Source organism: Boleophthalmus pectinirostris, unplaced genomic scaffold, assembly GCF_026225935.1.
Source record: "Boleophthalmus pectinirostris isolate CB_2022bp ecotype Guang Dong unplaced genomic scaffold, ASM2622593v1 HiC_scaffold_8, whole genome shotgun sequence".
NCBI lineage: Eukaryota > Metazoa > Chordata > Actinopteri > Gobiiformes > Gobiidae > Boleophthalmus > Boleophthalmus pectinirostris.
The window spans coordinates 20,251,905-20,275,558 of record NW_026571515.1 but is presented as its reverse complement, the minus strand read 5'-3'; the positions used below and the strand labels follow the sequence as shown (position 1 = coordinate 20,275,558).

The 23,654-nt window shown below is 37.7% G+C and overlaps 1 protein-coding gene across 1 annotated transcript; it reads left to right on the top strand.

Annotated features, from left to right (window-relative positions):
- The first annotated feature begins 13,199 nt into the window (after positions 1 to 13,199).
- vwa1 (von Willebrand factor A domain containing 1) lies at positions 13,200 to 23,317 on the top strand. The gene is made up of 6 exons (XM_020922362.2): positions 13,200 to 13,570; positions 17,311 to 17,868; positions 19,653 to 19,982; positions 20,617 to 20,892; positions 21,528 to 21,803; positions 22,438 to 23,317. The coding sequence occupies exons 1-6, from the start codon at positions 13,486 to 13,488 to the stop codon at positions 22,464 to 22,466; spliced, it is 1,554 nt and encodes a 517-aa protein (XP_020778021.1). The 5' UTR covers positions 13,200 to 13,485; the 3' UTR covers positions 22,467 to 23,317.
- The last annotated feature ends 337 nt before the right edge of the window (positions 23,318 to 23,654 follow it).

The window sequence follows — 23,654 nt, the reverse complement described above, 5'->3', positions numbered from 1 at the left end:
TGCATTAGAAAAGGAAGATATTTCAGCACCTCGTATGATACTACTTTTCACCTTCTTTTCTGCTGACATCACTGCACAACACGGAAAAATAAGCCATATAACAAATAATTACATGAAGGAAGTCCAACTTTCAGTGGAAAGGTCCCATGTGTCCAAGAAGGGTGGTTCACTACATTTTAATTTGTGGAAAAATATATTTCACTCCAAACCCAAACAATCTTCCAACCACAACTGTGAACACATTGAGAATTTAAAGGTCCCTTTTGATTAATGTACCTGTAGCTTGACATGATTTAGGTGCTATGAACTTTTAAAGGTTCTATATTATGCAAACTTGACTCTTGTGGGATTTCAGCCATGTTATAATGTTGTTAGCTCATCAAAAACATGTGTGTTTTGTTTCATTCACACATGTTTGAGTAATTCTGTATTATTAGTCTCTTTTATTGCTTATTTAAAGCTCATAATGCTCTGTGATGTCATGAATCTGTAGTTTTCAAGTTAACAGCTACTGTTTACTTTTAGTTCAGCAAAGATTAGTAATTCCAATTCTAGTGAAGGTGTATGGAGTTTAAAAACACAGTGGAGCACTTCCTGTATTACCACATAAACAGACTGTTTTCAGTTTGAGAGAAGAACTCAGCCTAAATATGCAGGGTTTGTGTGTTAAACATGTATGAAAGAAACAAAACACAACTCCAGGTGTGTTTTTTATGAGGAAACAATGATAAAACAAGATTAGATAAGATATGAAAAGATAGGAGACAGTTTGGATGTCTTTAGCAGAAGACAGTTATTGCCAATCACACAGGCATGGAGACATTTACAGTCAACACATGGTATTTGAGTATTATTGATAGTACTCAAAGACTGGAACGGCTTCAAATGAAGAATCATAAGCACCTTGGTTGTGTGACATACGGAAGGATAGTAAATGAATTTGGACTATCCAAACTTGACCGTACAGTTTGACCCAGTAAAACATTAATCAATGGTGATCTCTCTGACAATTATTACTTACAAAAAAAGTGAAGTAAAAGAATGACTGAAAAAACTTGCTACAGTTAAGTTTTTTTAGAGAATAACTTTGCCATTTGAGAAGCGTGTTAACCTTCTAAATGGTAAATGGTCACATTTTAATTTATTGCTTTTCCACAAAGAACCACTCGCCCATTCACACACATTCATACACCAGTGTACGCAGATACTGGGGGAGAGGGGGGTTAAATGTCTTGCCCAAGGACACAAAGACAGCATTCATCTGTGGGAGCTGGAATCACACCACCACAGATCTGACCGCTCAACCACTGATCTTTTTGTCGAGAACGAGATTCGATCACCAACCTTCAGTGGACAAACACAACATCTGAGCATTTGTCTCCCCCTAAATCCTTGCCATTATTATTATTATCATTAATTTAATAAATAAATAATTTAATAAATAAAAATAGAAGGATGTGCAGAGGCATTTTATAATTTTTTTTTCCTCACTGGCGATGAGCTAATATGTTGGCTGTGATGGGAACCTACGCACCCTTAACTAATAGCTAACACGCCCTTATATCCTTGCAAATACTGTCAGCTACAATTAACTTTAAATACATGTGTTGCTGCAATGACTCCAACACTAACTAGATCCAAACTGAATCCCATCTGCGTGTATCAGCTTAATTATAAGTCTGGTTGATATAAAGTGCTACAGGGGTGAGGTGGAAATTAAAGGCCCCAAATTACACAAAATGGATTCTTGTGAGCTTTAAACTATGTTATAATCTTGTTACTTCATCAAAAACATAGCCTGAGTTGTTTTTAATTTCCTTCTCACATGTTTCAGTAATTCTTGCTTATTTTTCTGCATCTCCATGGTCCAAATGCTCTGTTCCTTTTGAAGTTGTGTAGTAGTAGTTTACAAGTTAAGAGCTACTTTTAACCTATAGTTCAGTGCAGATTGGCAATTCCAGGTCTGAAATGATCCAAATGATTCTAGTAAAATTAATTTGACCTTCCGATATTTTATGTTATTAGGATCTTTTTTCAGACCAAAAGTTTGTTTTCAAACCTGACAGTTTCGACTGCTCACTAGCGCTTTTCCTCAGAGTTGTCACGTGATGTTGCTGTGATGTGTCCGGTCAGCTGATTTAAACAGGTTTTGGTGCTGTCTTCCTACCGGTGGAGGTAGGATGACAGCACTATCTGCAGTCCGACTTCCTCAGGACAGTATCCCAGGTGTATGAGAGTAAAAAAGCCCCCTTGTCCCGGTTTATAATCCCGTGGGCACGTTTCGTATTTCAGTTGCCTCTTTAAATTTGGTAAAAAGTATGGAATTCAAAAACACAGTGGAGCACTTCTAGTATTAGAGAGTGCTTTATAATTGAGAGAAGAATTCATCCTAAATATGCAAGGTTTGTGTGTTAAACATGTGAATGAAACAAAGCAAAACTCCAGGTGTGTTTGTGATGAGGAAGCAACATTATAATAGATCTGAAATAGCGTAACATGGCCACTTTAAAAACGATGTGACTAACCCATACAGCCCCATCCTGCTTCCCACACAGACAGTGGTGGAGCCAGTGTTTAGGAACTTTGACACTTATGAGTCACTGCTTATGACCTTTATTTCCTCTCAATGATTCAACGGGGCTTTTCACAATTCAGCAAACAAGTGTAACATTTAGCCTTGCAATGCACCACCCCGTCCGTCCATAAAACTGCTGAGAGCACTTGAGGGCACTGAGCAGAGGCTGTCCATGGAATTTCCTTTTATATCTGTGCATCTGATGAATGAGCCAAGTCCAAAAACCACATTAGAATAGTCATATTTCACATACACATTGCCTGGAGCGGGTCCCAGAGCTGCACATTAAAAGCTTATCTGTAAATCATTGAGATAAAGGTCTTTTAGTTTGTTTTCTATCGTCCTTTCATCAACCCAAAGTTAGCACCCGTGACTTGGTGTCCTTGTTTGTACAGATTTGCAGCCACTGTGCGCCTCCCGGACAGTAGGATCATTGTTCATTTGAGCATAACACGTTCAGAATTTGGATCGATTGGACTTGGCAGAACCAGCGGTGCGGTGGTGACATTTTAGAGAGGCTCTGTGGGAGGAGGTCTGATGCTACACACTGTTCTGGAGCAAAGCAGATGTGGGAATTAAAGGGAGTCACTGACATTTATTGGGATGGTTTTATGATACAAAGAAGAAGAAATCAAGACCCATTCCAAATAATCAGTGGCGGAAGAAGTAATCAGTTTTGTTGCTTAAAAAAGTAAAAGTACAGATACTGGAGCAAGAAAATATGCAAGGAAAAGTAAAGGTATCTGAAGACATGAAGAAATCTATTTAAATAAAAATTGGGGATGTAACAATATCCAAATCTCAGGTACGATATTAATTGCGATATTATGGAGAGGAGAATATAATTGTAGATAGGATTTGTTTCTGCTTTTAAAATTACCTTGACAAGATTTTGATGTGAATTATTTCCGTCATAATCCCAAGAATTCAAGTAAAAACATATCTCTTCATTTTGTTTTCACTGAAATTAATCATAGGATATGTAGTTCCCTATGTTTATAAGCTGTTGCTACTGTAAAACCATGAATTTAGCCCATGCTATTATTGTGAGACTTTTGACTATACCGTATCATGATATTTTGGTTATTGTTACATCCCTAGAAAAATATTAAAGTACCCATTTAAAGCTTCAAATGTAGTGATTTTGATGAACATTTGTCCCGAATTTTTTTCAGTAGAAACAACTGCATCTGTTGTTATTTTTTAACTGTTTTCATCTGTATATTTTCGTTTGCTCAAACTACAAATGTGTTAAAAAATAAACCCTCAGCCTTTTCAGCAGGTCTCAAACTATATTTAATTAATTTTCAGTTCTGTTTAAAGATTTACTGGAGTAGAAAGCAGAGGTGGGGACTTGCAAGTCATAACTTGGACTTGAGTCAGACTTGAGTCACTATTTTTAGGACTTGAGACTTGTCTTGATAAAATTGACTAAGGCTAGGGGACTTGACTAAGACTTGAGGCCTGTGACTTGAAAAGACATGAGAGGCACTTTTAAATCTGAATTCGTTCCATTCTAACTGTAACGATTCACTCTAAGATCTTGTCAAGACATTTAAAAAGGGGGAAAAAATGCATTTCAACAACTCTAATATACTCTAATACTCACATATAAATATACTATGACTTTGTAAGTATAATTTATTTTAAAATTCATATAAATTGCAAAAATCTAATCTATATTAGATACTGTCATTTCAACTTGAAATGACTTGAAGCTCAGAGCAGGCGATTTGGACTTTTAAGCTAATAACTAGACGGGACTTGGACTTGTTTGTATTTGACTTGGGACTTGACTCGGACTTGAGGTCAAAGACTTGAGACTTACTTGAGATTAGCAAAACAACGACTTGGTCCCGCCTCTGGTAGAAAGTACATATACCTGCTCTCCAATGTAGTGAAGTAAAAGTAAAATGTATCAGTTTTAAAACCTACCTAAGGCAAGTCCAGATACCTAAAATTTACAGTTAAGTACAGTACTTATCTACTTTTATTTTACGTTCCACCACTGCAAATAATAAACTTTGTACCCTGAACTATACACATTCCAGCGTTGGGTTGTTCAAGTTTAAGTCAGGTTAGACCCTCATTCAAGTCCAATTTGGTGTCTCCCTGAAGACGTTATTGCCTCGCCTAGAATTTTCCACAGTATGTTAGACAGACAGGAGACGTTACCAGGCTGAGTTACAAGTTTACAAGTGAGTTCTGATACGAGGCAAGCCCACTGACAGTAAGAATGCATGTTTTTCGAGGTATTTTTGAGCAATAAAAACACCTGCCAGAATACCATATTTATGTAGACAAGAAAAGTTACATGTGTTCTTTATATATATTTAAAAAAAGTCAAATTCTTTTTTTAGTCACTAAGTTAATATTTCCCGGTGACAGCCCAGGTTCTTCAGCTTAGTCAGATGCTATTTTAATGGATGGATGGACTATAATTTTGTTCAGGTAATCACAGCCAAAGAACAAGATACGGTTTATTTTCATCATAGATACAAGATAATTTATCAGCAGTGACATAAACACGTGTGATTTATTCTGCTTTGTGATTGGATGGAGTCTGCTGTTTTGTGTAACCTGTCATATTAGTTTATAGGGAAAGCTGGAGCGTCTCCCTCTGTTCCAATCACTCTTGACTTTTACAACAGATTGCCAATGTTTAGACAAGAGCCCGCTGGACTTGAGACTTCAGTAATCTCTTTGTGAAATATTCTTTAAGGTATGCTATGTAACTTTTTGGTTGGGAGCCCATCTCCTGCTTATTTCTGTGGATATGTCACTGTTCTGCCTGGAATATTCCACACTATAACATTAAAAAGCTCTAATTTACATTTATTCGATTACAGATGGTTTTATAGCTCAAAAACAAGCACTCTGACTGTGAGCGGGGCTGCCTCTCCACAGATTTCACCTGTAACTTGGTCTGGTTTGGTCTCCATGGTAGAGAAAATCATCTGACAGAATTTCCACCAAAAAGTTACACAATGCACCTTTAAACTTTACTTTCTGGACCCAAAATGTGTTTACAGGATACTGGCCATGGAGCGGATGATATCAGTGACGCAGACCTTTTGGAGCTGGTGATGGGTTTTCAGGAAGACACCGGGCATTTGGCACTAACTCACGCACATCCCTTCTCACTGTCCTGTCCTGTCTGTATTTTTAGTTGAGATTTATTTACAGCTCATGACACAAACCAGGAGGGTGCAGGAAGATCCTTGTCGAGTTTCAGTGGTGCGGTGTTTTGCTTATCTATTTTTTTCTCATCCACATTTGCTTTTGGCTCCAGTACCTGTTAGATATATCTCCTGTGTTTTCATACCTGGCTTGCTTCACCCTCATGGGCTTTGATCTTGTTATCTGTACATTTACCAGCTTATATTTCATGCAAATCCCATATGATGGTTTCTTAGAACAATATGGAACAAGGAGTGTCTTTAAAAAGGAGTCAAAATCTCATATCTTTTCTTCTAAGTTTGATAAGAAGCCATAGTGGAGTGGGTGAACATAGCAAAGAAAAAGTTAAGTACTACACTTGAGTAAAAAAACAAACAAAACATAACATACATACATACATACATACATACATACATACATACATACATGCACGCACACACACACACACCACCCACACATATATATATATAGTACTTAAGTTAATTTTAAAATGGACACTTTTTACTTGAACTTGACCACATTTGAGAGACAAGGTGTCTGTACTTTCTACTCCACTACATCATTTTTCATTATTGCTTGACAGGTAGTGAAAAGGTGCTGGGGGTTTATGCAAATAAAAACATAAATTTCATTGTTTCTATTGAACAAATCTTTATTAAAAACTGTTAATCTGAAGCTTTATTAGATCTCAAAATCTACAGAAAATACTTTTTAATTGTTAAGTACATTTTAAATGGCTTCTTTAATACTTTTATTCAAGTAGATTTTTTCATGTGATTTTTTTAGTTTTTGTTTTTTTGCTCTATTTGTACTACTAATTACACTACTACAGATACAGTTTGTTCCCCTCCAGAAAATCCAGTTTGCATGACTCCATTTAAATACTTCACCAAACCACAGAGACAGTGTTCTTTGTCAAAAACATGTTGAAACTTTCCATGCTACCTTTCTGTTTGATTGCTTTTCTGTTATGTTAAAATAACCACATTACAAGAATTTTGACAGTGCAGATCTTGTACTCTTCTCAGTCAAGTTTTTTTTTTTTTTTTTTTTTTTTAACAAAATACAGATAACTTGCCAAACTTGTTTTCAGCAGTTACGTAGAGATCGAAGGCACTCATAATGCTGTTATCTCCTCAAAAACATACCTGGAGTTGTGTTTTGTTTCATTCATGCATTTTTGAAGAACCCTTTATTATTAGGCTACATCTTCAAAGCTCAAAACGACCTGTTCCACCTTGGGATGTCATGTAGTGGTAGTTTTCAATTCCACAGATAAAATTGTCCAAATGATTCTACTGAAGGTGTAGGGTTCAATCTTTATTATGAAGACTTAATATCTGGTTCATAGTATTAAAAATAAAATAGTAAGAAATATAGCTTAAAGCGGCAATGATTGGTCCTCGCAAGCACTTATGCCCTGCCCTGCAAACGCCATGCCCTGCAAACGCCGCACACCGCAAATGCTGCACACCGCAAACACTACACACTGTAAATGCCGTGCACTGTAAATGCTGTGCAGCACACTAACCCTAATAGCCAAAAACCCCAACTACGACTCTAACCCCTAGCCCCAACCCCAATGCTAGGCCTAACAATTTACCTACCTTACCTTATCTTAATTGCAGTACAAGAGTGATATAGAATGCTGTCTCTCTCTTCAGGTGGAAGCTCTGCTTCGACCCACAGACCTACCTTCAGTCCAGTTGGAACATTCTTGACGATCTGCTGGTGTTAGTGTCTCTGGTGGACATTCTGGTGACTCTGGCCCACCCTGGAGGAAACAAGATCCTGGGCATTCTCAGAGTTGCGTCTGTTCCGAATCCGGTGCCCACTCAGGTATGGCTTGGTACAGTTCTGGGTTGAAGAGGTCATGTGACGTAATAATATAAGGAACCCATATTTTAAAATTGCTATTAAACTGTCAAACTGCTGATTTAGTAGTTGATGTTAATATCCTAATTTAGTGGCTGATGTTAATATCCTAATTTAGTGGTATCCTAACCAGAACCACTTGTCATTAGATTTTTAAAAGTCTAGAAATAATTACTAGAATTTCCCCTGCTCAAATTACTTTCTACCTGAAGCAGAATCTAAAATTTTTATAATCAGGGCATTTCTGTCCATACATCTCTCCCTCACATGAAACATTGTTGCCATGGAGATAATTTTGGGAAAGTGTTGAATAGTTGGAATCTTCTGGTACATCATCTGTGAACTTTGGAGACTGGGGTTTCTCTTTGTAGGCTGTAGGCTCCTCATTCTCCTGAGTGTGTGTGTGTCACACACACAGCTTAGAGGTGAATCTGACAGAGCTCCACACACACTAGAGCTTTAGTGATTCGATTGTTCAGATTCATGGCTCTACACATAAATGAATAACTACAACATCTGATTGTGACATGACATCAACAGGTGGAACAGATTCTGTTTGAGAGAAGAATTCAGCCTAAAAATGCAGGCTTTGTGTGTTAAACGTGTGAAAAAAAACACAACTCCAAATATGTTTATGATGAGAATAATATAGACCCTTTAACGTGTCTTCATCAGGGGAATGATTGATTTTTTTCTTCTTCTTCCAAAAGTTCTACTCAACTTTTACTGTCCACATATATAACAGTTAAGCTGGCACTTCTGGACCAAAGGGATTTTAAAAGCACTGTGGGATTGCATTTTCACTTTTCCTGCATGAATTTGCCCAAATACCGTGGTTCACCATAAACCAACCTTTGTAGAAGTTGGAAAGTAGAAACAACTTGTGGTTTCCTCATACCATTTTTTTCACTTGCATTCCATACCCAAAATCTAGTGCATAATTACATCTTTGTTAACTTGCCAAAAATGTCTTTCAATAACTCGAAAGCGATTTTGAGGCTTTGTCCAATTCTGAAAGTTTCCCTAAAATTCCTGACTACTGTCCCACCCCAAATGCAGTGGACACCATCACTTTTTCCACAACTTGGATGACATCTTCGTTCGTACAGTTCCTCCTCCCAGTTTGTTGCTTAGCCCAAAGGGAAAATGTCAAACCTCCTCCTCTCTGGAAGTATTTTTCACTCTTCCAGCACTTGCTCTTGTCCTAACATAGTATACTAGTATGACAGTGGTATGTGAGACAGAGAGAGAACAGGTCAGGTTCTGTAAAGGGGGACCTACTGATTGAGATCCGGGACAATGTGCTGACACTAGTTGACATAAGGATGACACAGAGGTAAGAGGTAAGATGAGTTTGCACTAGTTTCAACAGCTGGCGTCATGCGCTGTGGCTGAAATGTGAAAAAAAAAAAAAGACAAAAAAGAAGAAAGACCTATTTAGCTTTGACCAGACTTTTTGTAACAACTCAACATGTCATGAAATATTATTATAGCAGTGGTCTCTGGATGTACTGCAATGGAAAAATAAACAGCAAAGGTTAATGTCATTTATTATTTGCTCTTATGCATCATTCTTTTGTTGCTTAAAAGTGTATACAAGAACATTTGTAATGTAGTTTTACCTGTGTTCAATTTGTTTGAACTCTGAGTTAATGGTTACACTTCTTTGCATAATAGACTTTCCTCACTGTACAAATAAGTACAGCAACAACTATGCACCGATCCAGCTTTTTCAGTTCCTATACCAATTTCGATACTACAGCTTTGTGGTGAATACCTCTGCTACCACTCCACAGTCTTAGTATTATTTCATTTCATTTTGTTTCATTTAAATTAAATTAATTACAGTACATATAGTTATAATTCCTTTATTTAGACTTATATTCTAATTTGCGCGCGCACATTTTAGTTAATATCAGTCTGAATTATTTACTTTCACTTTCTTTTTTTTGTTTCAGTGGCCAGATGGAATTAGCCAGGCTGGCACCACCTAGTAACGCCACTCAATTTCATTTCTCTCCAGTGAGTAGGTCACGAATCAGAATACACTAGACGGTTTGCAAGAACCCCAGAAGTTGTAGACCACGCACTGGTCAATCAGCAAAGAGCTGTGAAGCCATGACGTCAAACTCAAGCGCCTGACTGGGTCCCATTTGTGGTACAGCACAACAGTAAACAAAGGGGTTGAGATGGATGTAGACGAAGCCATACATTCTGTGTTGGCAGCGATTCCTGAGATTGAGGATTTAAAACAATAGATATATTATAATTGATAATTATATTATAACAAAGAGAGTGTTTGGTTAATTATATCGAGGGGAAAGACATTATTGCCCTTCTTCCTACAGGATTTGGCACAGCGAGTGGTTAAATAAAAAAGTACCCGCCTACTGACAAGCAAATGAATCCTAACTCATTTTTATACCTTGTCTTTGCCTTTTTGTTTGGTCCACTACAAGCTTGAAGTATCTTTTGATACCTGATATCAACTAATACCAGTACAGAGACTGAAAGACTGAGTATTTATTTCCTTTAAACAAAATTAAAATAAGCAAAGCTGATCCAAATGTGTTATGTAACTGTTATTTATCTCTCAAATAACTACAGAACAGCTTTGTATAAATAAAAGTTCAATCATTGTGAGACTTTCTGGGCTGACTTCAACCAGTAACTAGTCTCATTACATCACCGTCCAACCAGGATCTGCTGAACCGATATTTGGAACCTGAGATCTGATCAAATAAATTTTTCACTATCAGCGCTGACATACAACACCAGTATCAAATTAATGCATTCTTAGTAACAATATTTAGGTTTTGTGGTATTTTATGCTAGTGGTAATTTTGGAATATAATTATATAATGTCATGCTAGATCTATAAAAGTATTAGTCTTATGTAATCTTAACCTAACTTCGTGTCTTAAACTTAACGCCATAGCGAGCCTGCTAGATACAACATGCCAGAGCTCAATGCATGGATGAAACACATACCATAATAAGCTGCTAACAATAAACAGCACACGCTCTGATTTAAAACAGATCCATGTTTACTACTCACTAAAACTCACAGGAGTCCCATATGTAATGTCTCCCAGCATCCTTCTGTATTGTTGACCACATCTGCGGGCAGAAGTGTGCTCGGAAACCACATTTAAATGAATGCAGTGGGGCTATTGTGCAGTAGTGACAGTGTAAACAAATCGTGGCTTGCAGATACTTGAAGTCAGTGGTTAAAAATAAAGTTAGCAGGAGACAGTGGGGCGGGACTGTATAAAAAGAGATCAAATGTGCAGACAAAACTATGGAGTGAAACGTATTTATCAAACACACTGGGTAAAATATGGTCTGATAAACTAGATCAACTCACAGGAAGGGTGTATGGGGCTTTTCTGTGCAGAGTTTGCATGTTCTTCCTGTGTCTAATTGGTTTCCTTCTGGCACTTTGGTTTCTGCCATCAACCTAAAATGTGCACAATATGAAAGGTCCTATATTACACAAAGTGACTCTGGTGTGATTTAAGCCATGTTAGAGTGTTGCTATCTCATCAAAATCATAGCTGGAGCTTGTTTCATTCACACTTATATCCAATCCAGTCAGTCCAATTCAACTTTAACTGTATAGCACATTTTATAAAAAGTGCTTTACATAGCAATGTAAAAATTTTAATTAAGAAAAAAAAAATCAGCAGAATTATGTTCCAACCATGAGGAAACTAATAGAATCAAGAAATAAAATAATAATAATAAAATCAATACATAAAAGCAGTACTAAAAAAATAAAATAAAATAAAATGAAATAAATAAATAAATAAAAGACACAGGGGGACTACACAACTCACTCGGTATTAAAAGCCAGAGAGGAAACGTGAAAGTGAAAAGTATTTCAGTAAACCTTTATTATTAGTCTGTCTATATCTCCAAAGCTCAAAATGCACTGCTCCACCTTGTGATGTCATGAAGAGGTAGTTTTCAGTTACCCAGTTACCAGTAGTTTACAGCTACCTTTTACCTTTTTTTTTTTTTAGTACAGACAGATCATTCCAAGGCTTAAATCATCCAAATGATTCTAGTGAAAGTGTATGGAGTTTAAAAACAAAGTAGAGCAGAGAGTGTTATCTGTCTGAAAGAAAAACTCAGTCAAAATGCTTTAAACATGAGTGAATGAAACAAAACCCAACCCCAGCTATGTTTTTGATGATGAAACAACATTATAACATGGATCAGAAAACAGAAAATATGAGCACTTTAAAAAATTGGTCAAATGAAAACAACAAATTTTCTATACCTTTACCTCCGTATTTTGATCTTTCTGAGTACTACTGAGTAATTTTCACTCATAATCAGCACCATCAGCTTTTTACATTGCCTCAAGTAGTTTGGGATATTTACACTAAAGACCACAAACCACTTGGACACACAGGAAGTAGAATAACAATACCCTGAAGTGACTAACTCATATTCCCAGATGTTATATAGTTCTAGGGTGTGCGCAGACATGGAACAAGTCTATTTATTGTGGCTTTTTGAGCAGTGTTTGAACATGACGCATCACCCCAGATCTTTGAATTGTCCCACTTGAATTCCCACATCCTCTGTCCATTTACTCACGCCTTATTTCTTCTGCCCCAGTTCCTTCTCTTTCCCAAACATCTCCAACCACTTTATGAAGAAACTACCATGACTTTCCATTACTGTATCCAAGTTGGACTAAAAGAATTGCAAACATTTCTGACCTTTTCAAGTATAAAGTAGAGTTTAAGAGGCACTCAGAATATTTTAAATTCTTCCAAAATAGTAGATTATGCAATTTTGACGATAAGTGATTGAGCCAAAGTCATTAATAATTTAAGCACAAACTTCAGATCTGTCAAGCAAGCAATCAATTAGGAATTTCCTAATGTTGGTTTGAATAATGTCTGTAAATTTAAGTACCGCTATTTCTAATGAGTTGCCAGTTTATATTACAGATAATACTGTAATCTTTAACAGACGTTTACTTTGGGAGTTCTGGGAGTTACAGGGAGCAGAGAGAGAAAGTTATAGCCTATGAATTGGAAATGTCAAGTAGATATATGAGGTGAGACTGAGGGTCACGTATAACAGAGCTATGGAAATGGTGCAGCTGCACATCAGATATGTTATCATTTAACCAAGCGGGAACAACTGTTAACTGTAACTGTACACTGTTCAAATGTCTTCAGATCATCTAGTATATTGTATTTGTTGGGCTTTTAACTTACAGATAAAATAATTTTTGGTCCAGAGAAAGATACACAGTTAAACAATTTAAAATAAGCCATATCAGTCCAATCAATCAATTATAAATAACTTGCACTGCTCTAAAACTAACAAACAGAATTACATGTATAAGTGGAGTATATTCATAGCAAAAACAAAGGTTACAGGATTAAGATTTTACTTAAAAACACCATAGCCTACTCATAAATATATGCACTGGCTGTTTGTTTTTGTTATGTCTGTGGTTTATTTTGAAATTCTTGACAGGAAGTCCTTACATTTTATCCCTGTCTTCCCTTGACACTTGAACCTGAGCGCCAGAGTGGTTTGGAGAGAGGAGCGTCCGCACTTTGCGCACACGCTGTGTACTTTCAGTTCTTTTCCAGAGCGCGCCGTGAACACTTTACCATTATGTACCAGAATGTTTAGCAGAGAAGATCATCTTAAGTTCTAGACTAAATAACTTTTCACCGTTTTACCTGGGGAAATATGTGTTTGAACTGACAGAGGGAGTGCGCTCCTCGGAGCTCGGCAGGATCAGTTCATGGATCAGTAAAGGGTTTTACATTAGAACATACAGCCGGTGGAGGAGAGACTAAACTTCGTGGTTTGGAGCAATGGAGAAAATCGTGTTGTCGACATGGATCCTTTTGTGTCTGTTTCTGGCATCAGCGTGGACGCAGAGGGCATCACCTGAAGGAGGTAGGACCCTTATGCACTACTAACGGGATTGTGGTTTTATCAGGTTGGTTTTATCAGATTGGATTATGATTGCGCTGTCATGATCTTCATCAAAGAGCACTTAAAGCGTGTACAAACAGAATAATCAAATGTAGTTTTAAGACTCACAAAATCCCAACAATAAACATGCTTTTGAAAATGAAAGCACGATGGCTGAGGTGTAATCTTCAGATTAACACATTATTTCCCCACTGTGGTGTAGGGATAGTCCTTGAGTGGCATCCATCCAGGTAGGCTATTAATCAGATGTTTCACCTCAAGGCACCATGGGAGAGGGCAGGGGCCCAGGACCACCCAGACATTCGGCACCAGTACTTCTTGAACTCTTATAGTATTCTAAACTGAATACAGGTTATAGGTCTAAAGTATTCATGCTGTCAGCTGTTATTAATGATTGCTGGTGATTGTCAAAGTGACTTGGAGGGTGGGGGAGAAACAGCTTCTTGACCTCAACCACTGAGATGCTGTCACTATGATATCTCCACAAATAGATGCCTGGTGAGAGTGAACCAACTTAAATTAGACTTTTTATATAAGCCCCAGTCACTGACTGGTCTATTATGAAGATGTATAAAGACAACAATACACAAAGGGATAAGCAAAGCTGAGGCAAATTAAACATTACTAAAAATATTATGGTATCTTAAAGTTGTAATCAGGTCAAATCTGTGCATCTGCAAATTGATGATGCTTTTAAATTGTAATAGTCTAATCTAATAGTTTCTCTGTGGAGATTATTAATAGAGATTATTAATATTCATAAGACCTGATGGGGCCATACACAAAAGTATTGGATGAAAAACTAAATAGAATTCAATGGAAGTGTCACTTTCTCTTGACTCTCGTTTGTCGACTAGAGTGAATATTGAGCACTGCAAGAGAAGGGCAACAAACTATTTACTTTAACCACTGGATAGACATAAACGTCCCAGTCCTGCTCCATGGACAGGCTCTGGAAGTTGTTTGCCACATGCCATACGTCTGTACAATGCAGAGCTGGTGCAAGAGGACTTTAAAGGGCCCATATTTTCTGATCTATGTTACAATACTGTTCCTTCTTCAGAAACAGACTTAGAGTTGTTTTGTTTCATTCACAATTGTTTAACAAACAAACCCTGTGTATTTAGGCTGAGTTCTTCTTTCAAACAGAAAACACTCTGTTCCACCTTGTGACACCATGTGTTTTAAAACTCCATACACATTCACTTGACTTGACATTTGACTCATTTTAGCAATAGGATTATCAGTCTCTACTGAACAAAAGGTATAAACGGTAGCTGTTAACTTGAAACCTATGATATTACAAGGTGGAAAAGAGCATTTTGAGCTTTGGAGATGTGGCCACACTAATAATGCAGGATTGTTTAAATGTGCAAATTAAACAAAACATAACTCAAGACAAGTTTTATTTAGACAAGGTGCCAGCATTATAACTTGCCTTAAAGCTCACAGTTTTTTAGAACCTTTAAATATCTGTTCTATGTTGCTAATTCTAAACTGTGAATTTCCTTCAGGATCAACAAAGTATCTATGTATCTTATCTACGACAGATTTATGGCAGGTCTTTAATCCTCATATACCAATCCTCCATCATTAAGCAAACAAACAAAAATGCAGACCACATTATTTCAACACTGAGCTGAGAATAAAGACCTACCTAAAGCCACAAGTGCCAAACATTAAAATGTGAGAAATTCTTTGGCGTGTGGAGGTGAATGGCTTCGTGTGCATGTGTAAGCACATGTTTGATTTCTATAAAAGCTTTTTTGACCTTTTAAGCTTTCAACACCAAGTTTCACAGAGGCTTTAGTCAAGTGGCAAAAATGTACAAATTAAAAAGAAATAGCTGCCAAAGAAAACAAAACGTGTCAACCGTGACATTATTTGATTTCATGTCTCTGATGTCTTCCAAAAAATGACATCAACTCATCCTAAATACCTATAACTGCTATAAATAATCAGTCTAGTTTTACAAGTTTATAAAAAAAACATAAAAGTGCACTACGTAGCTTTCCGTCACCTGCTTGTTTCTGTGGATATGTCATTGTACTGCCTGGAATGGAATCTTTCACAGTTTGACATTAAACAGCTCTACCTTACATTTATTCAATTACAGGTGGTTTCATAGGTCAAACATACCTAGAAAAACAGGCATTCTGACGAAGCAATAACATCTCCATGGAGAAAAGTATTTGATGGACCCTGCACCAAAAACACTATACAATACATCTTTAAAGTGTTTCTATCTTAAGGTATTGCTATACTTTAAATTATGTCTACACTGTGACTGGGGCCTGTAGGTTTTAGGTTCCATGAGGACATCTGCTGTAAAATCTGGATATTCCCTCTTTGCAATCTCTTCATTGGCCTGTATAGTGTGTAGGAGCATAGCAGCATTCCTGTTCGGCTCTCACACGGAACTCCCCACTTACCCCCTCCTCACCAGCCTGCTCCTTTAACGCCTTTTATTTCCCCGTTCAGTCCCACCTCCGGCCTCCACTCCCTTTTTAATACCTGCCAGCTACTGTTTTCACTGCTTTCTCCTCAGCTTTTAACTAGAGCCCAGTATAATGAGAAGTAGAGAAGTGGTGGGAAAGACCCCTTGACTTGACTCACTGCGCAGGCTTTGAAGCTGTGGCCAATGTTTAACATATCTCGTATTTTCATCAATGTATGGTTCCTGTTTAGTCTTTTCAAGCTTGCCTCCATTCTTGACAGTTAACAGTATTTTCAATAAAACTATTCTCATTAAATATTTTAATGGTTATGTTCCATGAATGGAAAGCACATGGAGATTTTGTGGCACCTTGTCAAGAGAAGCTTATGTGGAAAAAATTGTGCAGCTAGTGTGAGAAAGGTTTCCTATGCCGAAAGGTGGGGAAAATATTTGATTGATTTATTATTATAGGCATTTTATTAAAACATAATTACACATATTAAAGGTGCACTATATAACCTTTTGGTTTATTGTCCATCATCTACTAAACAACTCTAGTTTACATCTATTCAATTACAGATTACAGTTTTATAACTTAAAAATATCCAGAAAAATATAACATCTTTTTATTGAAAAGCATTTGACGTACCCTCCAACAGAAAAGTTACACAATGCACCTTTAAACTCTGTCCTCATGGCCATGAAATCATGCTTATGCTGAAACAAAATGTACATTCACAAACAGCTAATTATGTGTTTAAGTACAAAAAACTTCACTTGAACAAAAATAAATAAATATGAAATAATAATTTTGCAAAACTGTGAAGTTGGTAGTCTAATCCCTGCCATCAAAATCTCCCTAAGCAAGACCCTGATCCTGCTCTCCATATGCCCCCATAGTGAAGGAATGGGAACGTGGGAGTTTGATCCTCTATGCAGGCTAGTTTGTCACAATGTTTCAGTAGTACCGTATGTTTTGTCTAGAGATGCAACGATATGATTTTTTTCATGGCTGATGCTCATACAGATCATTTTAGGCCTGATATTTTGAGATGATTTTGATTATTTTCATGTAACTTTATCAATTTTAATTCACTACAAACTACTTCATTGTTCATCATTTTAGACAACTGGTTGCTACAGAGTTAAGGCTGATATGCTAAAAGTGCAAATTGGCCTCGATATATCGGTCTGTCTCTAGTTTTGACTGCTCCTGCATTACACAATTGCAATCTGAAATACTGATTTTAACTATCTTCTCTAGTGCTGAACTGTTGCGAAGGCGATGTCCTCTTTCTCCTGGATTCCTCTGGAAGTGTCTCTTCTTATGAACACTCACGCCTGCTCTCATTCCTCTCCGATCTGCTGCTGCCCTTTTCTTTGGGTGAAGACCAGGTCAGGGTGGGACTCCTCCAAGTGGGCACCCAGCCAAAAGTGGAGTTTGACTTTAGCTCCCACTACTCCCAGACCAGCCTGCAGGGGGCGGTGAGAAACACCCGGCCACTCCGAGGAGATACTAACACAGTAGAAGCACTGAGGATAGCCGCAGAGACCGTGCTCCGACCAGGGATCCCCGGAGGAGCCAGGAAGGAGCTCCCTAGGGTGCTGGTGTGGTTGACAGACGGGGTGAAGCCTGGAGATGTAACAGGGCCCATGGCTGCACTGAGGGAGGAGGGTGTGGCCGTGCTGGTGGTCTCTACTGGACATGGGAACTATCAGGTGCTCAGGGATGTGGTGACGCCCCCTATTGACCAACACTTGTACTTTGTGGATATTGATGACCTCAGTATCATCACAGAGGATCTCCGCAATGCCATTATAGGTAAGTGAGTATGCCTGTCATGATAACACATTTAGAAGTTTGATATAAGTAAATCAGTAAATATAGATGATAAATGATAATATTGAAACTGACACAAAAACCCAACAGTAGATTTAAACCAGAAAAACTATTCTAACACTTAAGTACTTAGTTTAAATCTTATTTATTCTACCTTTCCTGGCTCAAATCGTCTTGTATAACCAAAAAAAAACCAAAAAATTTCCCAGCAAAGAAACTGTACATATGATAAATACTGACCCCAAAAAGATATTGTTTCATCTTTTAAATATTCAAGGATAAGTAGACAGACCTATGTGCATTAAGATGTGCATTACCTAGTTTAACTCTCTACACGCCACTGATTTATTGAAAGTATCCTAAAATAATGTGTTTTACCAATCCAAAATAATGTATGAAACAGGTATTTCAAAGAACAAAAAGACAAAAAAGGCACACACTAAAGGTTAACATTGATATTTACCTTTTATTGTGTATACTGTATATGTAAATATATAAAACATTACAGTTATGCCTGTCTTTGTTCTCCCATTGTATAAACTGAGATTTTGAAGTTTAAAGCAAAAGCTGTGTGACCTTGGACCTTTTATGTTTTAGAGGCCTTCCCTATAATCTTCTAGACATGTACCATTTTACTCTCCTGCCATGATATTTTCCCAGAGAGGCTGTCCAGGAAGTGGAAGACTGATTCCCTCTGTCTTGCCAGTGTTGCAATGACCCATATGTACTGTGTATGTTCTAAAAGCAGTGGAACAAAAACTACATACATATAGAACCATCCTTGCATTATTACCTTCTATAACCCACTGACATCCAAAAAACACCTTATTTATTACAGATGAGGTGCCAGGTAAAACAGAGCTGTCAAGACTCAGATTAATTGATGCTTGTATCATTTTTGTCTTGTGACATTCATGTTTTTAGCACTTGACATTTCAAGTAAGAACAGGCCAACCTTTTACATTCCATATATTGTCTTTATGTCAGGATTCACAGATTGATCCAACACACGCACATCGTAACATGCAGAATAAAAAAAAAACTTTATATGCTGGAAAACATGACATGCTTGGGCCTACAAAAATATGTGCAGTCATGCAGTCATCCAGACATGCTAAACAGCAACAAGAACTCTTGGACCTAGTTGAACATAAGGACATTTAAACCGGGGTCTATATTCACTGTATACCCACACGCCTCATAGAAGTTGGAGACTTGATCCTAAACAGGGACTGTCTGTGTGTCATGAAAGCAGTAATGAGATAGGGCTGTCTTTTAAGGGTTTAATGATTCAGTAATGTATGTAAGAGTATATATAGCCTCAAGATGGAAGGTGTGCAGCCACCAGGGACAGCTCAGTCACAGCATGAAAGATGTCAGGCTTTATGAATGGCACAAAGAAGAGCCTAAAGACATTATAAATGTAATTGTAGGGATTGTTATCATGCACAGGACCTAGAGGGATAGTTAGTTGCTACTCTGTAATGCAAAAGTATGTCTGCTTTGTAGGTGGCTGCAGGTATGAAATCAATAAGACTCTGTTAGCTAAGCCTATTATCAAAAATTCTGTTATGCCAGCTGATGTGAAGTTAATTAATTTATGCATTTTATTTCTATCTGAGAGTTAATGAATCTTATCGTAATCCTTTAAAAATATCATGTAATAGTAGGACAATCCTGGCCTGTTGAGTATTTCAGTTATGCAACAACACTGCACATGTAAAGATAATATTTTAATCAAAATGGTTTCTCTTTTTACTCTGTAGAAATTATCCGAGCTGAAAGAATGACAGCACGGGACATCTCTACCAATTCTGCTACACTGCAGTGGCGCCCTGTGCTCACAGGCTTAAATGGCTTCTATGAGATTCGCTTTGGTCCAGCGCCCACTGGAGGGGCTGGGAGTGGTACTGGGGGTCCTGGGACCAGCCCTAGTGTTGGTGGTGGTCAGTACCAGAGGTTTACTCAGTCCGCAGACTCCAGCACAGCCAGGCTAACAGGACTCAAGCCTGACACGACATATGTGGCCACCCTGACCCCTGAGTCTAATGAGCAGGCTTTCAACACTCTGTCTGTCACCTTCACCACCAAACCAGGTAAGTTATGCAATGGTCAACAACTCTTTTCTCTGTCTTTTCTACGTAAGAAGTGTCCTGGTACATTTAAGACACAGGACATTCCACTTTTATATTGCTGAGTGGTTTCATTATATCTGCAGTTTTGCAGATTGTGTACAAATTTTGCTCATCTTGACTTTCTATGCATTTAAATCTGTATGAATAATGTTTATTAATATGTTATTATATTAACAATTGGCCACAACTGTAAACAAATTAACCTCATATTTCTAAATACAGACAAGTGCTTAGCAACTCGTCTGCCACCTCGTAGGTCTGTGTCCAGATTTAGATTAGTGTGAACTTTGGTTTTGTTTATCTTAAGTTTAGACTTACAGGCAACATGTCTGTAGTTTAAAGTTAACATGCTAACATGCAAACCTTATTTTTATCCAGTCCAATTGGTTTGGTGTTCAGCATAGTGCTGTGTAGCCTTTAAGAATAAACTTATTCAATTCTAAAACATTACACATTTAATATATATTTATTTCCTTTTTTACCAGTCATGTAATATAATAAGTATAATAATTTGTGCTGGTGTTTTTATATACTGACGACATACAAATTAGCATTTCTTTTTAAAAATTGTTAGTAAGTCATTATTTTTCCACAGAGGTGCTGAGCCCGGCTGTGATATCCATCTCTGAGCTATCGTCAAACAGTGTGAAGATAAACTGGGGCCCTCTCCAGCCTGACCGTGTCATCAGTTACTACATTGAATATTCTACTTTACCCAGTGGAAAACTCAATGCTGTCACCGTCAGCGGGACCCAAAACTCCACTGTGCTACGGAACCTCCAGCCAGACTCCACCTACCTGGTCACCGTGAGCGCCAGACACTCCTCTGGCACAGAGAGGGCCATGTCAGTCAAAGTGTGCACAGAGGAAGGTGAGATCGGATATCCAGGTTTAATCCCACATAAGTCTGCTTGTTCAGGTTTATTCCAGTTTGACCACCTCTGCATTCCCACGTTATTGTGCTTCTGCACGATAGAATTACTTCTTATGTGTCTCTTGTTATCATTAGGAGTAGGCGTATGTTGAACAGTAAGAGAGCACCAGAGCTCTGCTACGTACCTCAACACTATAGCAACAAAGAATGAGGAAACAAATCAAAACACTGACAGTTATAATTGCCATAACAGGTTATCACTCTGAAGTGCTGTGTATTTGTCCAGTATCACAAGAAAAAGGCCTTTGATCTACAGTATAATGTACAGTACAATGGTAACCAAAACTATAACAGCAATAGGTGAATTATACGGGATCAGATTTAGAAATAAATGACATGAATACAGTAGAAATACCATGTGTAGGTTTATTTATACAATAAGCTGTCATGTGTCATCTGTCTTTATCTGTCTTACTTAACTTAAACCACTAATTAAAGTTAAAAGTCAGCTCAAGACAACCCACTGCTGCTTGTGTCACCACTGTGCCTTTTAAGGAGGCAAAACAACACTTCACTAAACAATAACTTAAACAGTGAAAACATTTTAATGGAAAAATCCTTGTAATTCCCAGTGACACCAGCGTTGTCGGACCTGCAGCTGACCACAGTGGGCAGTGACTCGGTGCAGGTGGACTGGAGGGGGGCTGGTTCTGGACTCAGAGGGTACTGGCTCACCTGGGAGGACCAACAGAACTCAATATCAGCTCAGCGCTCTACCATGTACCTGCCCCCTGAGTCTCTGTCTACACGCCTATCCCACCTGCCCCCACTGGCCCGAGTCTGTGTGTCTCCCATCTATCGTACTGCCCGGGGGGACGGGCTCTGCTGCACTGCACAATTTCACTCAGGTTAGCCATGACACCGACATGTCAACAGGTGTTTAACTATTTACTTTATAGACATGCAAAGACATTCATAGGTGCGCTCGTAGGAATCAGGCAACACACAGATGAACATCTTGAATTTTTGTTGAATTTTAAGTTAATGGATAACTTTTCCATACTATTGTTGGGCATTAGACATTCAAATATAAGCCTAATGCATGTGAGAAAATGGAAGATTGTTGAAAATGTGATCAATATTATTAATAGAATAGAACCAGTCTGCTTCGGTTCCAGAAGATAAATTTTCCCATAAACTTTTTGTTAAATGTGTGTGTGGTAACTAATATTCACAATACATTACGTGGTTGTTTTAAGTTCAAAGAGCACATTTAAAAAGCAAGATTTGGTGAAATTTCTTGTGGTCATTAGTTACTGTATAGCTATTATCGAATGATAATGATGATGATAATTATGAAATATTGTTTATCTTATATCTTAGCCTTTTTTATTTTTTTATTTCTGTGGACAAGGTGTCTCCATAATAAAACTAATTACATAAATTTCAACCAACCATTTCAACCATCAGATAACACACTTACATTATAGTCAATTCAACTGTGTGAGTACCTGGACTGAACTCTGCTTTTCTTCCCTGTAGATGCATTGTCCTATGGCTATCAGTCGTAGCAGCCCTGAGTCTGCGCATGCTTCTGCCCAAACATGGGTGGACGGAGGGTGGAGAAGAATGTTGACTTTCCTCTATAATTCTCTCTCCTGCCTCTCCCCGTTTGTGGACATCACCCAGAGACTTGCAGCCAGTTTATAAGCAGCGTGCACATGGAGGCCATAGACACTAAAGGGATAGGCCTGGAATAATATGGCCATGTGTTGACTGTTGAAAAAACTCATGATTGACTGGCTGTTTGCTTTTCCATTGCATCTGGTCTACACCTGTATTGCATTCATTGGAGGAAAAATGTTACTATGCACATTACTGGTGGTTTTGTTGGGAGTGTAGAATGTATCAAGAACCATATGTGTATTGCAACATATGTTTTGCAAACTGTTCCCATTTTAATGAATTTCTACTGAAATAATCACTCTGTTGACACTATTTTATTTACATTGGATATTTGTGTGTATGTTAGAGGGGTTCAAAATAACAGAAGCTCTAAGAAAATTACTTACAGACATACCACATTCTCTTCAAGTAGGCTATGACACACATATGTCCAACTAGGTCTGTAATCATGGCTTTACACTGATCAAGGCTTTTCATAATTCAACTATCTACATAGGACAAAATACACACATGGTATATTGATGTATTTATCCTTGTTCAAACAATTTCAAAAGCAGCTTTTATAAACTCTGCTGCCCTCTTCTGACAGAACACCCCCAGGCTTACTACTGCTGATTTGTCATTGTTGAAAATAACATTAAGATGTGTATGCACTATATCACCATTAAAGTGTAACATAAGCTTACTTTACAGTTCTTTATTATTTTTCAATAAAAGAACTATGATGTTTAAATTCTGTGGTCTGCTGTCATTGCTACTCTAATTCAAAACTTATCCGTGGGCCAAGGGCCAAACATAAGAGATGCCTATAATTATTGTATCTTTAATAATTGTGCATTTTAGAAGAACTCTACTACCTCTGGCATAGGTCATCACATGCAGTTGCCTACTCTGTGTCTGTAGGCTTCTGTTCTCCCTCTACTTATCCTTTCTGATTGAAGCCTACATGTTAGTACATACATACCACTACTGGACAGATAAAGCTGGCCAATAGTTGGATGTTACATACATCAGTGCATTGGATACATTAGTGGACAACTGTCATATCTTTGCAGCTGTTTGTGTGCGCATGC

Coding starts and splice junctions, on each gene's coding strand:
- vwa1 (XM_020922362.2), top strand. CDS start 13,486: ATGGAGAAAATCGTGTTGTCGACATGGATCCTTTTGTGTCTGTTTCTG. Junction 19,983..20,616: donor CACCTTCACCACCAAACCAG/GTAAGTTATGCA, acceptor ATTTTTCCACAG/AGGTGCTGAGCCCGGCTGTG. Junction 21,804..22,437: donor CACTGCACAATTTCACTCAG/GTTAGCCATGAC, acceptor TCTTCCCTGTAG/ATGCATTGTCCTATGGCTAT.